This window comes from Microcaecilia unicolor, chromosome 11 (genome assembly GCF_901765095.1).
Source record: "Microcaecilia unicolor chromosome 11, aMicUni1.1, whole genome shotgun sequence".
In the NCBI taxonomy this organism is placed as follows: Eukaryota; Metazoa; Chordata; class Amphibia; order Gymnophiona; family Siphonopidae; genus Microcaecilia; species Microcaecilia unicolor.
In genome coordinates, this window is record NC_044041.1 from 208,264,566 (window position 1) to 208,283,472 (window position 18,907).

Genomic DNA, 18,907 nt, shown 5'->3' on the forward strand with positions numbered 1-18,907 from the left:
GCTCCGGGACGAGGGAGGAGGAATACATACTGACTCTGAATTTTTACAGTCAGCTTTTAGAAATTATTATGAAAAGCTCTATACACCAGAGGCCACCCATAGGTCAGAAGATAGAATAGAATATTTAGAAGGTATCAATCTTCCGCAATTGTCCTATAAAGCTAGACAAACTCTATCCAGCCCAGTTGAGCTGGAAGAGATAGAACAGGCAATTAAAGCATTGTCTATTAATAAAGCTCCAGGACCCGATGGGTACACAAATAAATTTTACAAAATCTTTGGCAGACTGCTGGCCCCTCTTCTGCTCAGGGTATTCAACTCATTAGACACGGAGAATAGACTCCCACCTATGTGGGACCTAGCCACGATTACAATCCTGTCTAAGCCAGGGAAGGACCCTCAAATATGTGGCTCGTATAGGCCCATCGCCCTCTTAGGAGCAGATTATAAAATATTTACTAAAATCCTAGCAACCAGGTTGCAGCAACATCTCCCAACGGTGATCCATGAGGATCAAGCTGGATTTGTGCAGGGCCGTCAAACCTTTGACAACATTAGGAGGGCCTTATATTTGATACAGCATGCAAATATAGCTAAGACCCCGTTATGCGTACTATCATTAGACGCCGAAAAGGCATTCGATCAGGTCGGCTGGCCATTCCTCTTTGCAGTTTTAAGAAAGTCTGGAATTGAAGGATGATCTGAACATTGGCTACATTTAATTTATAAAACTCCGAAAGCTGCAGTATGGGTCAATGGCCACTTGACACAATCATTCTCACTACATAGGAGCACAAGACAGGGCTGTGCACTGTCCCCCCTGCTCTTTGCCCTGGTAATGGAGCCACTAGTTGCCTGCATTAGAGCCTATACAGATATCAAAGGCCCGAAGTGGAGAGGATTAGAGACCAAGATTCTCCTGTTTGCGGATGATATTCTACTTATGTTAAGGGAGCCTCAGATATCCTTGCCAGTAATCCATGCGGAAATATCTGGTTTTAAAATCAATTTTCATAAATCGGAAGCACTGGATATAAATATACCCAGTGAGCAAATAACACAACTACTGTCAATTTCCTTATAGATGGGCAGCCAAATACAATCGGTACTTGGGAGTTAACATACCATGGCAAGTAGATGAAATCTTTAAAAGTAACTTCCCAGATAAAACAAAGGACCTTATTTGCAGAACTGGAAAGATGGGAGGGTTTGACTATGTCCTGGATGGGACGGATTAATACAGTGAAAATGATAATCTTGCCAAAGCTACTATACCTATTTATGGCATTGCCTATTGCTATACCAGGTAGATTTATGCGTACTTTACAAAAGAAAGTATTTGCCTTTATTTGGAAAAAAAAAGCCACCAAGGGTACGAAAAGATGTATCAAGCTAGAGAAAGGGGAGATATGGGGGTTCCCTTCATCAATAAACAAGTATTTTTAAGATCCATCTTTCCAGGTCTTGTATTTCCGTGGTCAAACATCCCACTCTCTTCCATACCGGTTCCCTTCTTCCAGGCATATTATTAAGCAGCCCATCTAAAAATTTTAGCAATATGGCTACAGAATACAGAGAAGATATGGGTAAAACGTGGGCAAAGATGGCTTACCCCACTCCCACTTAGAGCGGTGTCCTGGCTCCCCAGATTAAAATTGGAGGAGGTAATTAAAGAATGTCCGCCCCTGCTGCAGTGGCCCCTGACTATTTGGCACCGGATTAGAGAAAACTTTTCCCCGGGGCGCACATACATGTTTTTATTTATTTATTTATTTTATTATATTCTTTATTTATAATTTTCTAATTTTACAATCACATAACATGACTGCAAAAGCAGTAACTGAATTTTACAAAAACTGAAAAAGGGATATAAATCTAGGAGGTATAACCTCCTCTAGGTAAAACACATACATGTTTTTGCGATATGCTCCTCGGTTCATGCCGGGTCAAATAGATAACGCATATTAGGAGTGGGAAAATATGGGTTTGTGTGAGCTGGGCCAGATGCATGAGGAAGGGAAAAGCGCCACATATGAGGAGATGTGTCAAGAATATGGGTTGTCTCCACGTCAGGCCTTTCAGTTTTACCAGATACGAAACTTTATCAAGGGCCGTGCAGAAGAACTACTAAGCTTAGCGGAAACACTTTTACAACAAAGCCTGCAGGGAGGAGGGGGGCGAGGAGCGATATCTAAAACCTATAAAGCTTCAATATGCCATAGTAACCCAGTGGAACATTACTTAACCAAATGGGAGTCAGCACTAGGGGTAACTTATGGAAGCAAGCCCTTAGGTCCCTATAGCAAGGATCAGTTTCAAGTGCAATGGGCATAAGATCCTATACTGTTGGTACTACACACCCCATCGGCTAGTACAGATGTATAATTCTGGATCTGATTTGTGTTGGAGACGTTGTGGGTGTGTGGGAGACATGTATCATATTTGGTGGAATTGCAGCCAGGCATAACAGTTTTGGTCAGAAGTGCTGAAATGCCTGAACACATTTTACACTTCCGACCACCTGGGGTCAAACACTCGATATACCAATTTGCTACTCAAATGTTTGTGGCAAGTAAGATGATCATCGCAATGGCATGGAAGAAGCTGACTCTGCCGGGGCTTCAGGTGGTGCTGGAAAAAGTGGAACGAATTTGGTTATTGTCAAAGCTCACTGCAATGCGAAGAGGGAGACTCGTCCAACATAATAATATTTGGGACCAGTACAATAAATGGAGTTCTACAAATAAAATGATCAACTCCTCACACACACAGACTTAGGAGGAAGGGGGTAAATACAGGATGGGGAAGGGAGGGGGGGGGAGGTTTGGAAGGGTTAGGGATGTTACAGAAGGGGAGGGATATGTTACAAATGTGATACTGTGCATGTTTCTTATAGGTTTATGTAACCTGTGGAAGCAGTTTAAAGATGTAATTATAGTTTATGATGTGAAAAACTTGAAAATAAAGAATTGGAAAAAACACAAACCACTGATTCCAGAGTCTTGGTTGAGGAACATATTGAAAAGTATTAGGGACAAAAGAGACCCGAAAGAGTCAGCTCTATTGCTGTTCCAATGTATGTGAAAACCAATGCAGGAAAGAATTGGACCGCTTCAAGTACCAGACATGTCTTCTGTCATGAAATCTGAACAAAGTATTAGGTACAGTAGGTGATCTGCTCAATCAGCACCTTCTCCACCCTCAGTGGGCACAGCTATGCAATGCTACTACCGCATTATGTACACTTTTGTGTAAATTTACCAGTTAGCCCTTAACCATACATCTCACCAGGACCCCAATAATCAAAGGTAAATGCAGGTACTAGAGGCCACCAGCACAGTATGATAAGGATCTGGCATGATAACGAGCACATCAAAGTGAGTTCTGCAGTATTCCGCCCGTATGATCAGAGCATTGCACCAGCTCAGAGCTGGTGTTAGGATTAAGGAAGACTCCTGTCTTCCTTCCCCCTGTCCAAGCCAGGCAGCCCAGGTTGTCACTGTCAGTCCTGTGGGGTCCAGTAGGCCCCCCAGCCCCAATGTCTAAGGCCCGCCCTGGTGGCCTAGTGCCTCCTCAGGCCCATGGACACCGACACGGGGTGCTGGAGGTCAACAAAAAAACAATACCTAGTTGCAGCCACCCCCCCCCCCCCCCCCCCCAACTAACTCCAGTACCTTGAGGCGGGAGTAGCACTCCCTCCTCCTGCAAGTGACGCCTTTAAAACGGCAGTGCCTACTGAAATCGCTGCTCCTGCTGAATGTGCTGGCAGATACACATGCATGTCCTTATAAATATTTTACACGAGGGCCTTTTGTAAAATACAGGGGAAAATGAGCACATCCTGGCCTGAACATCTCAGGCCCCCTCTCAAAGGTCCTTATCTAAAAAGGAGGCTTTATATCACAACCTTAAAAATAGTAGCTAAACTCTCCTTTTTTTTCTCCATGATTACGGTAAATAAGACCAATGAAAAAAAAAAAAAGAAAATGTACCCTGGTGTCATCTATACCCACCAAACCAAGATTCTGTCAATGTGTTCACTACCTGTGCGACATATGGCATCAAATTGTTAGGAATTCCTTGAGGATCTTCTCCAATTTTTCCAGATTTGTGAGCTCCGATTGGATTGAAATACCTCAGAAGAATTGCATTCCAGCCCTGTAAAGCAAACAATTGTACTCAAGCTCCAAACAGAGCAGAAAATGTAATGCTAAGAGGTAAAGATCCTGTATAAATACAAAGATACACTACCTACCATGAATTTCTGAATTCTGAGTGCAAACAGTCTTGAGGGTTCTGAATCAAAATCAAGGTACTAGCTTCCAAAATTCTTACTGCTAGGTCTCCTGTACTGGACAGTTTTCTTTAATGTTTTGCAGACATAATGGTCAATAAACAGGTTGTAGGTGACTAACGTAGATATTCCCCTCATCAGATTTGTGCCACATGAGCGAGGGTGATGTTGCTTGAATTTAGAATAAATTGTAGGCTGGCTTACAAAAGCAGCGATTCCAAATATAGAAGATGCTAGGCCTGTGTCTTACACGTTTATTTATAAGATACTGGGACTGTGTCTTATGTGTTTATGTACTGCCCTGCATACATCTAGTAACACTCTAGACAGGATAAGCAGTAATACAGCTAGAAAAAGTTCACTTAATCATGTGGCTGGCCACTATGTTGTCACAAGTCTTAGTCCCTCTGTGGTTTACTGTCACTGACACTGCTTTGCTTTAATCTCATGTATACCTGAATGTTGCCACTTTTTTTTGTCCCCTGTAGCTACCATGCATTATAGCTTTGAAAATGGAGAAGTAAAAGCATGAAGGTGGAAACCAATGTTTAGAAAAGTGTAAGGAATGTGATTGAGAAAAACAGCAATATATAGCTATATCAAGAGTACAGGACATTCCTAGGCAGCCGACTCCGGAATGCTCTCCCCAGATCTATCTGCGACTACCTACCCTTCCAGCAAGCACTAAAAACCCATTTATTCAAGCAAGCCTATCCAAACAATTCTGAGTAATCTAATGTACCATCTACCTACACATACCCCATGATAATGACATTAACCCTAACTATATCTCCCACCTCACTCCCCTCTCCATTGCCTATTTCTACCTACTCATCTTGCCTTTTATTCTGATATATTTTACTTTTACCCTCTAATAATATTCTGTATTCCTTTTACTATGTAAGCCGCATTGAACCTGCTTTGAGTGGGGAAAGTGCAGGGTACAAATGTAATAATAATAATGTGTACAAAGCATTTTCCCTATATACACAAACAGAGAAACCCCATAACAAATGTGGCCTTCTAGCAACATCCTTGCTAAGCCCCTCAAGGAAAGTTGCACTAACATCAAGACCCGTTTCAGAATTGACGGGATATCACAATTTGTTTTAACATAGATACATCACACATATCAAAATCAAGGGTTTGCTACAGATGCCTAGGCAAATATGGTAATACACACACAAAGAATGAGCTGATCAGTCCTCCTAAGATGCAATAAGTGGGCAGTATTTATAATGTGATAAGTTAAAAAAAAAAACCAAACTACCTGCCTTCTTGTTTCTATGATGTGACACTTCTGCTAACTCCCAGCAATTAGGTTCAAAGCAGATTCCAAATACACATAAGAAACAGACATTGCAAATAAGATTTCTGGAATAGATTTTTTCCAAAAAGATGAATAAGTAGATATTGTCCTACGTGTACAGTCCATTCTCTCAGCCTTCCTTCAACCCCTGACTCCTTTTCTGAAATCAGTGAAGAGGAAGTTGCATATTTTCTTTCCTCCTCCAAACTGACTACCTGTTCCTCTGATTCTAATTGACAGATAATGTAGTAAGATCGGTTAACATATCTGGGTTTAAAAATGTTTGAACAATTTCCTGCAGGTAAAGTGTAGAGTCTGCTATTGAGATAGACATGGGTTCATAGCATAGAATGTTGCTACTCTTTGGGTTTCTGCCAGGTACTTGTGTCCTGGATTGGCCACTGTTGGAAACAGGACACTGGGCTAGATGGACCCATTCAGCTGATTCCAAAATGGCTATTCTTATGTTCTTCTGTTATTCTCACCCATCTACTTAGCACTCTCTCTCCTACTATCATCATTTCTGTCTGTCATATCCTCAATCTTTCACGTTCCACTGCAACTGTTCTTGATGCCTTCAAACATGTCATAGTTACACCATTTCTCAAACCCTTGGCACAGTAGCGTAATAAGTAACGGCAGATAAAGACCTGAACTGTCCACCCAGTCTGCCCAACATTCATTATCAATTCAAGATTAAATCAATAATGAACGTAATATTATATACTTGATTATGATCTTTCTTTGGTGTTTCTGGGACATAGATCGCAGAAGTCCGCCCAGCTCCGTCACCACTTTTGTTAAGAGGAACCACATCTGCTCTTCTCCAATCTCACGGAACCTCCCCCATCTCCAAGGATTTATTAAACAAATCTTTAAGAGGACCCACCAGAACCTCTGTGAGCTCCCTCAATATCATCCCAGGATCGACATAGTCTGGTAAACCTGCATAGATGTATTACAATAATCCATTTTAGACAGCAGAAATGCATGAAGCATCATATGCATAGTATCAAAGGAAAATTAGTTTTGCACTGCTTGTAATTGCTGCAAGGTTAAAAAAAACAAACAAAGCCCGACTTCATTACATTGGAAATATAACAGGCAAAGGATAACTCAGTCTATGAATATTCCCAAATATTTAAACTGACTGGAGTAATATTCAAATCAAATAAGCACAGTATTAAATGATGGACATTCTGGGCTGCCCTATAAGCCAACAAACAACTGAGTTTAAGGTGATGATTTTGAAGCCAAGCTGTGAGTTCAAACAACGCTGGAATGGCGCAAGATCCAGTAATAACTCAGTAAAAGTAAAAAACAGACACCATAATCTTGCATAAGAGATCCCAGGGACTCATGAATAAATTAAACAAAACAGGATAAATAATTGACCCGAGGTAGTCCACAAGATAATGTACAAAAGGAGGAGATATTTTGACCCAGTTTTCAAAAATGAACAGAACCACTGATGGACAGTGCTTATTTCAGAATGCCTAGACAGCAACATGGAATGGTCTATCAGGTCAAAAGCACGAGAGAAGTCTATTGCTACATGACCTTGATCTAACATAGCAATGCATTCCACTAAGTAATGATGTTATCACCGTTTCACAGCTATGACCTATTCTAAACCCTGACTGCCTGGGATGGAAGGCCGAAGCTTTTTCAATGTGATCCATTAACTGTATAAACGAACATAAGCATCACCATACTCGGACAAACAGAAGGTCCATCAAGCCTAGTATCTTGTTTCCAACAGTGGCCAATTCAGATCACAAGTACCTGGCAGAAACTCCTATACTTTTGTATATTGAAAGCAGCTGTATCTAAGTTTAAGTTACCGCCATTTTTGAGCATATAGCACTGTTACCTGTGGAAATACCTCTTAAATTACCCCTAATCTCCAACCAGACATAACTATAGTAGACCTCAGATTTCTCTGCAGCAGAATATGATCTCCATCTTTCCATAGTTCTGAGAACAAAACACTTGGTTTCATTCTATGTATCTACAAAATCTAGCTAAACTCTTAACCCAGCCTTGTATTTCTCTGTATCTAGGTGAACACACACACACATACATATATCCACATGTATGCAGCTTCTGGCCTATAAAAACTGAACAATCCTGAATGAGGCTGAAGAAAACTGTTCCACTCAGTTTGTATCCCTTAACAGAGCAAAGTTTGCTTCAATATTTTTCTCACCTTGTCTGCCTTGCAAACATCCTTTATCATCTCTTCAATGAAATATTTGGTTTTCCCATAGGGGTTTGTGCATCTCCCCACAGGATGGTTTTCATCAATTGGGAGGTATTCAGGGTCTCCATAGACTGTGGCAGAACTGCTGAACACTAAGCTCTTCACACCATGAACATTCATCGTCTACATTAGAAACAAAACACAAAATCAAACAAAAATAAACATAAGTTTACATGTAGGAATTTAAGACTCTATATTCTCCATCAAAAAAAACATGCGTAAATACCCTTTTTCCTCTATTGTGAAATTCACAGCAACAGAATATGACAACTAAAAATCAAAGTTTATCTGGCCTGTCCTATTCATTTCTGTTTCTAGTATCAGAGACTGCAGTTAATCTCTGCAGTTAATCACATCAGTTCTTCATAGTTAATGAATAAAAAGAAATCACAAAGTAGATGCTATTTCTTCTAGTCTGGCTCCATTCACATATTAGTCAATTTACTTCTGGAAGGATGGAAATCATCATTTTTCTTACCTTTGCTGTCTGCTAATTTTATTTTTGTAATCATCTTGTTCCCTGTCTGTGCTCTGAACTCTTGTTTCCAGGGCCTCCTGTCCATTCATTATTTCTTTTTTCTCCACTCCCTGCCCTATATTCATCTTTCACATTCAACTTTCTTCCATTTTCCTGCTCAGTGCATGCTTGAGCAGTGCCAGCATCAATGGCTGGAAGCACCCCACTGACTTCCTCGCTGCTGAGGCAGCACATGGAGGAAGGGGGACACTTTGGTTGTGGATTTCTTCGACTGGCTTCAGAATCCCCACCAGCAAAGGTTAAGATATCTAGTGAAGGGGGAGGGAGGGGAAATGTGCCCCCCCCCATGAACAGCTGGCTAAGGCCCAACTTTAACCACACGATTTATAGCGAGATCAAAAGGATTAATCACAATTTAAATTTTTAATCAGCCTGTAGTCCTAATTCATAAACTTTTAACTCTTACCGTTAAGGCTTTCCGGGTAGGTCTTCCGCAATACTTATGTAACCTTACCATTCCTTACTCACCCATGCGTTTACTTCAATCTTTAAATGATTTTCGTCTGGTCTTTCCCAACCCTAAACAAGCCATTCTTGAATTCATTAGGCATTGTGCATTCTATCTTGCTGCTCCTTTCTACTGGAACTCTCTCCATCGTGAAATCAGAGCAGACTCCTAATTTTAAAAAGTTAAACCAGGCCTTTAATACTTCATAGGATGTTTTATTCCTGAAGGATTAGCTTTCCTTTCCTTTATTTCTTGACCCCCTCTCAACAACTGACTCCTTTCCCCTCCCTAAACCCTCTTGCTGTTTTACCCTTGTTTTACCGTCAATTTGTTGCAGTCCCTCTCTTTCCCCAACCTATCACACATCACCATCCAGCGTTGCCTACCTGTCTTGCCCCCCAACCATCCAGCATCACTCCATCTCCCCCCACCACCGCCACCAAAACAAAACTATCATCCCACTACCCCATATCTCTCTCTCACCTATCCCCAGCCATCTAGAATTGCTTTGAACCCCCATATCCTGCACTGCCCCATCTGTCTCCCTCATTTACCCAGTCTTCTGTTCCTGTGTCAGGCCTGCTGCTTCTCTGAGTTTGAACGACAGCTGTGGTGTCAGTAGCAAGCAGAAGGCAGGTGTGGGGACATTCTCCTGTGTGTGCTGTTGCTGGTCTGCCAGATCCAGAAGCAGGAGTGTTCCGGGACCGGCACAGCCAACAGCAGCACACACAGGGGAATGTCTCCACGCCAAGCTTCCGCTTCCAGCAGCATAAGCCAGCAGGAGTGGGAGAGGAAAGGAGACGATAGAACACAGCAGGATAGGGGTGAGGAGGGAGACCCTGCTGTTAATCGTGTTAAGCACAAGATGAGTTACAGTTCAGGTGCAGAATCTAGTTCCCAGCCCTTACAATCTGATTTTGTACCCGAGGTAATGAATGGTGGAATGGCTCGGTAGAGGTCAAGAGAAGCACTGGGAGGGGATTTTAATTCTGGCTTCTCTGATACTCTGCCTGTTCACCAACCACTTGGCTATTCCTGGACACTCATCCACCTGCTGGCACTAACCCAATGGTTTCTGTACCTGGCAAGCATCACCCCAGTTCCTTCATGCCCTGCAGTTTTGCAACACTACATGTCCATTCTCTACTGTTTTGTCTTTATCGCTTCTCCTGCTGAAGGTGTTAAGGGGAGGACGGTTTGCAATACTTAACTTCCAGTCATGTTCCTATCATGCTCAATAAACAGGACAGTGGCCCATTTAATCTACCCAATTCCATCGCTGGTACAATGCCAAAGTCCCCAGACAATTTCTGGCATAGTTGACTCTCCATACTCTACTACGTATGGAGGAAAACAAGACAGTTAATACATTCTGTGGTGTGCTCCTTCATTCAATGCCCTTTGGTCCTCTTTTCTTCTATTCAGCCTTCTGAAATGCCCTTTGTTTCTATGTCTGAAAGCAAGCATTTTGCTTTGTTGTTCTACCTGAATAATTGTTCACCTCTGACTTCTTTCCAGCATTAAAATGAGTGGATTTGGGGAGAGCCACTAATCTTAGAAACATGGAGAACAAATGCACTGTTCATTCTCCCTCATCATTTTGCTTACTATGTGATATAAAGCGTTCTTATATTGATAAATTTGTTACTGTTTATCTTCGTTCATCTGGCAAGTCAGGTCATACTCTTGAAACAAGTGTTTAACCACTGAAGGCCCCAAACCAACGCAGAACACCTTTGGAGCACCAGAAGAGGTATGGGAGACAGCAGCTGAATAGGGAAAGGAAGATGCTGGCAACGGGACGGTGAGGGGAGATGCTGGGCCCAGGATGGGCAGGTAGGGAAGGGAAATGCTGGACCCGTGAAACAGCTCGTATATAGGTCACCTCCCTGACTTTCAAATTAGTCATAAACCACACGATCTTTATGTGAGTACCTGAAGTATTTCTGTCTCTAATCCCCCCATAGTCATAGGAGCCAACATTTCAAAATGATTGGGGGTGCTAAACCTAATGGAAATTACCCCTCCATGGACACAATCGAGGAGTTTACTCAATATTGGGGGTGCTCAAACACCCACAGACCTGGCTCCTATGCCCATAGCTATGGTAGTACACGCAGGTTCCTTTATTACATCCTCCTTACAAAATCTTTATGTTCTCTGCCATTCTATTTAATTTATTCTATTTAAAATATTTACTTCCCACACAAACCACTGCTCTAGGCAGTTTGCAATAAAACAATTCTTAAACATAAGTAAAAACATAAAACCAAAAATAAAAAATACATCAAAACAGTTACATCATAACAGCTGTGGAAATGCTCTCTGAAATAACATTTTCTTCAACTACTTTTGAAAAGTACAATAATTCTCTACTTGGGAGCTGATGCCACTCAAAAAAGATGCAGCAATAGAGAAGGACCTATTATGGGTCTCAACTAATCAATCATCATTCGGAGCAGGCAAGCATAGCAACCTGTCATTTCCACAGCACAACTGTCGTACTAAGGAATAAGGTTGTAAAGAATAAAACAGAAAGGGACTTCTCCTCTTCATTCGTTTTTGAAGCCTTATTTTGGTTACCTACCTCCATGAGTCGGATGGTCCCTGTAAGATTCACCTTGTAGTACTGTAAAGGATTCTCAACAGATTCTCCTACTGCCTTTAACCCAGCAAAATGCAGAACTGCAGAAAACTTGTGCTGGGGGAAAGAAGAGACATTCAGTGTTGCCAATGACTCCTTAGCCTAATATTAAAACAACTTGGAAGGAAAAGAGAAATTAGGTCTTACCTGATGATTTTCTTTCCATTAGTCCTTCCCACTATTCCGAACCTGTGGGATAGTTGTACCCAAACAGCAGGTGGAGATGGAGAACTGAAAACTGAGCCATCTCTCTCTTGGCATCTAGTCCAGCTCCTCCGTACTACGCAGACAAGCAATAAGGATAAACAACACAACAACCTTAAACAACTCACTAACTTAACACTAACCAGATGAGCAAACGCATGGACCTCTCATCTCTGGACAACTTGTAGAGAACAAGAGATATGCAGGAAGCACCATACAAGGTGACAGTCGTTATCTGACCTATTACTTTGCACCAACTAAACATCTCAGAAACCTCAGGTGGGTTTCTGGAATAATGGGAAGAACTAATGGAAAGAAAATGATCAGGTAACACCTAATTTCTCCTTCCATTATGTAGCTTCCCACTATTCCAAAATCTGTAGGATGTTTAAAAGCAATCCTAGAGTGGGACCTGCCCTGAGGACCGAAGCCACAAAAAATGGCTTCTGAGCGTGCCACAATGTCTACCCTGTACTGCTTGGCAAAGGTATGCAACATCGATCACATTGCCTCCTTGCAAACATCCACTGAAGACAGTAAGATAGGTTCTGCCCAAAAGGTTGCTATATGCCTTGTAGAATGAGCCTGCAAGGCTTTGAGGAACCTGCTTCCCCAAAAGCAAATAAGCTGACATGAGAGTCTCCTTCAGCCACCTAGCAAGACTTGATGCCAAGAGAGATACGTCTCAGCTCAGATTTCAGTTCTCTATCTCCACCTGCTGGATAATGGCCACAACTTTCCCACAGGTTCTGCCATAGTGAGAAGCTACATAATGGAAATGTCCTTTATGAACTGAGGGCCAGATGCACTAAACCTAACGAGCCAATAACGAACCATTAACGAGCAAGTAGTAAACCCTGGCATGCACTAAAAGCCATTTTACGACGACAGTAGCAGCTAACGAAAACGGAATGCAGATGAGCAAATTGTGTAGAAACCCTATTGTAATGACATGCACTAACCTTTTCCAATCGCCTTAACGCTGGAAACTCTAACGAGAGGTCTGTACCTCTCGTTGGGGCTGCGCGGGATTGAAAACTGATGAAAAAACGCTATAAAAGTCATTCCGCCCCCCCCGCCGCAATAATAAAAACAAAAGTGCAGTTGAGGCCAGCCATCGAAAAAAGCCGTCTGTGTTCGCCGTCATTCTCCTCCGCAATAATAAAAAACATCTTTTTTGGCTGTGCTTCACTCAGCTGAGAGACTTCCAGGTCTCTCAGCTGAGTGAAGCACGGCCAAAAAAAGACGTTTTTTTTATTATTGCGGAGGTGAATGACGGCAAAAACGGACGGCTTTTTTCGATGGCTGGCCTCAACTGCACTTTTGTTTTTATTATTGCGGCGGGGGAAGGGGGTGAGCGGCGCATGGAGGCATATTTGGCATGCACAGAGCAGCCAGCATAACGCTTTGCTGCTCTGCGCATGCTCGACAGGCCGATTGTTTTACGATGGAATAGAGAACGCAAGTGAGCTACAACGAGTAGCGCATTTGTATTCCCTTTCCTTGATGCATAGCCGTTCCCTATCGATTCGCTATGGAATTCGGTAGGGAATGGATCTAACAACGACTTTAGTGCATCTGGCTCTTAAAAAGACATGATCCTAAATACTTAACCACATCACAAGACTAATTTTCAGCTGCAAGCAAAAGAATGAGGAAGAGGAGGAAGCACTTATAACATGAACTGGCACTTAAAATTCCTGATCTGTACTTTTGCATCTGTCAGCAGTGTATCCGAGTTTCCTTAACAATTTGTGCCTCAATTAACTCTGCTTGGGAGTAAATATTCTTTTCTTACATATGTCTTGTGTCCTGACAGTTCAATGTCCATGACTTGTATGAAAAACACATACTAGTAAGACACCAATTGCTATAAATAAGAAGGAAGGTGACAGTTTTTAGTACCTGATAATCTGGAGGCTGATTTCAGAAGTACATTTTCCCCACAGAATTTTCCTTTATAAATACAGTATCGGGCCTATGCTATTCTGCAGGGTGTGTACACTAGTTAAAATTGGTGAAAAGCAGGTGCAGGGACTGAATAGGGTATCCCTAAACTTGTTCTGGGACATCTTACCCTGCTCCTTCCTCCCCTAACTCACCTCTTTTTGTTGCAAGGAAAAATATATGCAGTGTTGAAATACTGTACTGTCCCTTCAGAGGGACAAATCAATTTTAAAAGCAGCCTTTTCAGTTTACCTGCAGAAATAAATTTAAACAATTTTCCCCCAAACAGGATTCTAATTGGGAAGACCAGATAACCATAAGTCTTTGATTATTTTGCGAGCTTACCTTCTCAAATAAGTTGTGTAGGGCTCTTTCATCCAGCAGATCCACCTCCTCAAACTCAATCTCCTTCTTCACAATCTCCTCTACACGCTGAAGACTCTCTGGAAGACCCGTTTCTCCTGGGAAGCACATTATTATTATTTTTTTGTTGTTACATTTGTACCCCGGGCTTTCCCACTCATGGCAGGCTCAATGCGGCTTACATGGGGCAATGGAGGGTTAAGTGACTTGCCCAGAGTCACAAGGAGCTGCCTGTGCCTGAAGTGGGAATCGAACTCAGTTCCTCAGGACCAAAGTCCACCACCCTAACCACTAGGCCACTCCTCCACTCAGCATTGCTGACTGACGTGATAAGGCTGTTGTCAGCTCATTATTCTGCAGTGCCTGAGATAAACTTTTAAGAACGGAATACAGTCCAAGTAAACTTTAGTGTTGGCATCCCTGATTTGATCAAATGTCCTTCCGAAAATGTATTAAGGCTTAATAAGTTACTCTGCATCTTTATATGAAATGATTAATATATATTGGTAGAATCTTTCTCACCTTTAATTGCATTATGGAAATTGTCTATTACCACAGGAATGTAACCTGCTTCCACTAATTCCAGTACACAGTGGCTGCCAATGTAGCCTGCTCCTCCCGTAACAAGAATCTTTCCTGTCATCTTCACCTAAAATAACAAAAAAGCACTCATAAGAGTAACATAATCAAAGCAAGTCTGAGACAGGGAAGATGACAAGGAAAATATACATGCTGATATCCAATTCTGCTCTGTACTTCTACCTCAACCCCACATATCATTGTGGCTATAACCTTTTTTAAAATGATTTTTTAAATTAAGTCATTTTTTTGAATGACCATCAGAAACAGTACATAGAAGTGTTAACAGACCATTGCACCAGACCGCTCGATATTTTTCATTGGTCATTTCTTATTTTTAAATCAATATTCTTCAAATCTCTTATATCTCATTTTAATATATACTGTATCATAGTATATGGAATTTCCTTTGTGCAAACTAAGCACTTATATTTGAAAGACAAACAGACCAAAACTGACTTGCATGTTTTGCCACAGTCTGAAGGGATAATATGAAATTGACAATTAAACCAAATTAGTTCATAAATGAATGGGATAACCCATTGATCTGGGAAAGAGGAAGGAAGGCAAGCACGTTACTGTATAATCATCAGTCAAAAACCCCCCAGCCAACCAAAAAGGTTGTGCAAAAAATAATTTATCTTTTTATATTTTTTCTTTATGCAAATATTTTTTCTTATGCAATATACAAATGTCCAAAAAAAAACCCAAATCAAAAGGTTATGGTAAGATAACCAGTGCTCTCTCACTGTCCAATGGTAGTTAGTATACTCAAATCCAAATTTAACTTAACTGACTGTGCTTGATTGCATCTGGTAGTCACGAATGGCATCCACACCCGTTTCACCGAAAGGCTTCTTCAGGGGACGCAGGATACCAGTCTCATAGATGCAAGTTCGCACTCCACAGTGGCGCTGCAGGGGAACAAAAGAAATTGCATGTAATGTCCTCTCAACCTCTCGCATGGTGCCCACCATACCAACCAGAAGAAGAAAAGCGGCACTAGTCACCGACTTGAACAGAACATACATCCGTTGATAATCAAGTGCACAAAATCAGCAAAAAAATGGCGGCAGTAATATACTGGACACCCACACATGCGCACCGAAAAATCTGTCAGATCTCCAACAGCTGATCTTGACAACGGACCAATCATGCCAGACTTGTTTGTATTAGACTTTTTTGTTCATCAGTTGTTTTGTGCACATTCTAATTTTATCATTTCTTTCTCTGGACAAAGGATGGGATTGGAACATTAGGTTGTTCATTAAGTGATCCGGCAGCTGTCATACAGCTGTCAGTTTTCTGACAGGCTCTCCAGCGCGCCTGTATGGACGTTGCTGGCATGATTGGGCCATTGTCAAGATCAGCTGTTGGAGATCTGACAGATTTTTCGGTGCGCATGTGTGGGTGTCCAGTATATTACTGCCGCCATTTTTTTGCTGATTTTGTGCACTTGATTATCAACGGATGTATGTTCTGTTCAAGTCAGTGACTAGTGCCGCTTTTCTTCTTCTGGTTGGTATGGTGGGCACCATGCGAGAGGTTGAGAGGACATTACATGCAATTTCTTTTGTTCCCCTGCAGCGCCACTGTGGAATGCGAACTTGCATCTATGAGACTGGTATCCTGCGTCCCCTGAAGAAGCCTTTCGGTGAAACGGGTGTGGATGCCATTCGTGACTACCAGATGCAATCAAGCACAGTCAGTTAAGTTAAATTTGGATTTGAGTATACTAACTACCGTTGGACAGTGAGAGCACTGGTTATCTTACCATAACCTTTTGATTTGGGTTTTTTTTTGGACATTTGTATATTGCATAAGAAAAAATATTTGCATAAAGAAAAAATATAAAAAGATAAATTATTTTTTGCACAACCTTTTTGGCTGGCTGGGGGGGGGTTTTGACCGATGATTATACAGTAACGTACTGTTACCAGGAGTTATTATTGAGTCTTGGAGTGGCAGGTCATTACCTTCTGAGGTCTTTTTCCCCAGTTTTTATTTTTCAATGGTATGGTGTTGATGCATATCAAGACATACACTCAGTTTTGGAGAAATTACTGTGGTTGTCTTTAAGCGAGCCCCCCCCCCCTCCCCTGTTTTTGTAACTGTTCAATTCTAGTCGCCATATCTCAAATTAGATATAGCAGAATTTGAAAAGGTTCAAAGAAGAGCTACCAGAATGATAAAGGGGATGGAACTCCTCTTATATGAGGAAAGCTAAAGAGGTTAGGACTCTTTAGTTTGGAAAGAAAAGTTGTGGAGGGGGGGGGTCCCATGATGCTTCAGGGCTGAGAGGACGCTCGGGCACCTCGCTCCGTCTGCGAAGCTTAAATTACCTGCTAAAAAAAGCCCGATTCCCGACCCCATTAAGGTGAAAGGTGGATCACTATACGGAGAGAGAAGGGCAGCATGGAAGGAAGGAGTTTGGGGCCAAACAGGAGGGCCGTGAAGTGCTATGCCGGTGAAAACGCCACGGCCCCAAAGAGAACGCACGCAGGTCTCCCCACCTAAGATGGCGGCCGCATCCACCTCGGCCACATCCGCCCCAGCAGCGACGGCAACCGTAGTCACACTGCAAGATGAAGCCATACGGGAACTGACCAAACAGCTGACAGCAGTGCTGGATGATAGACTTTCCAAGCTGCAGGCGTCAGTGGATAACAAATGAAAGTCTGGAAAGGCAAGCAACGCGGTTGCAGCAAGCAGAGGAGCGGATTGGCCGGCAAGAAGACCGATCGGACATGCTCGACCGGAGACTGGCTGAGGTGGAGGAGTTGGCAAAAACTCTCTCCCAACAGACGGACGATCTTGAGAACCGCAGCAGACGCAGCAATATACGAATCATTGGTCTGCCGGAGACAGTTAAAGACCAGGAGCTAAGAGATTTTGTTACAAGATGGCTCCCAGGGCACCTTAAATTGGAACATCTGCAAGGTCAGGTTCGGGTGGAGCGAGTGCACCGCGTGGGCGCTGTAAAGGAAGCGGACTGCCGCCCGAGGCCAGTGTTAGTAAAAATACTGGATTACTCTGAGAAAGAACAGATAATGCAAGCATATAGAAAGATCTGGGCAGTGGATTATGAAGGTATACGAGTCTTGCTATTTCAAGATTATTCTGCAAAGGTCTCTGAACAGAGGCGAAGGATGGGGCAGCAGTGCAAGGTACTCTTTGATAAGGGAATTCGGTTTGCACTGTTGTACCCCGCGCGGGTTCGAGTCATCCATGATAATAAACACTGTTCTTTACGGATCATCAAGAACTTAAAACTTTTGTGGAAAAACTTTAGAAGGTCCTTTTGACAAAACAGGCGGATAAGAAGATGCTGGGCCGGGAGATGGCTGCTGAAGTAGACACCACTTTTTTTTTTTTTAAAGGGAGAAGAGAAAGAAAAGAATAAAAGGAGGAAAAATGGACAATATATAATTAGGAAACCAAAGACATTGATGCAAGCAGTGAACATGAGTGGAGTAACAATGCTAGTTGCAGTGGAATATAAATTGCACCAGGAGGACAAGAAGAATGCTATTGAAGGAATGCAGGGACAATGTTAAGAGGCAGGTTCAAAGTGCACATGGGAAAGAGCCTGTAGCCAGAGGCAAAGAGTGGAGCTGCAGATTATCCAGCTTAGGAGCGGCCCTACCGCACTGAGTGCGCAGCAGGAGAGAGTCATTGAAAGGCGAAGAAGCTAGCCGTTAAAACACTGATGGGGTGATCGTGTTCATGGACAAGCTGCAGAATGAGAGATGGAGCATGAATGTTGTGGGAGGAAGAAGATAGTTAAGGACTCTAATGTTACGGTGTCTATCTGTTTAAAAGTTATAGTTGAATTTATGGAAGTGGTGGGAAATTATCTCAGGAGTGGAAGTTGAATGTGTGAGGATATGGATTGCCAAAGTATTGTTGGTGGGGTAGGACGAACAGAGAGGAGGGTAGCTGGTAAGGAAGGGGAGGGATTTTCTTTTCTTCCTTCTTTGATGCCTGCATGAAGGGATAACATGGGGGGGAATCCGGGGAAAGGGAAGGCGGGAGCGGGGTGGGGAGGGGAAAGAGAAGGGGAGGGCATGGAGGAAGGGTTGGTGGGTATAAGTGTTAACTGGGGAAGGAGGGAGGAGGGAATATGGGATGGAGAAGGAGGGGGGGGGGAGGGTCTTTAAGGGATGTAGGTGCACCATTGGAGCGAGGGCAGGAAATAGGTGGCATGCCGAGGAAGAATTGGGGGGGTTTAGCTGGGAGCCTCCCCCGATAAGTGGTAAGATTTTGGCTGCGGGAGAGAAACAGATGGGCCTGTTATGGCAGGGGCGGCTCTCAGAAT

At 42.6% G+C, this 18,907-nt stretch overlaps 1 protein-coding gene across 2 annotated transcripts in view; it reads right to left on the reverse strand.

Annotated features, from left to right (window-relative positions):
- The window catches only part of GALE (UDP-galactose-4-epimerase), a 50,945-nt gene that overhangs the window by 15,477 nt on the left and 16,561 nt on the right, over positions 1–18,907 (reverse strand). The window contains exons 2-6 of one of the 2 annotated variants that reach the window (XM_030218941.1): positions 14,533–14,657; positions 13,993–14,108; positions 11,440–11,553; positions 7,813–7,989; positions 4,045–4,158 (exon numbers count right to left, since the gene is read on the reverse strand). In XM_030218941.1, coding sequence (XP_030074801.1) covers positions 4,045–4,158; positions 7,813–7,989; positions 11,440–11,553; positions 13,993–14,108; positions 14,533–14,653 — 642 coding nt within the window. In that variant the 5' untranslated portion in view covers positions 14,654–14,657. Of the gene's footprint in view, positions 1–4,044; positions 4,159–7,812; positions 7,990–11,439; positions 11,554–13,992; positions 14,109–14,532; positions 14,660–18,907 lie in introns of those variants that run through there. The other variant, XM_030218942.1, reaches the window with a different exon arrangement.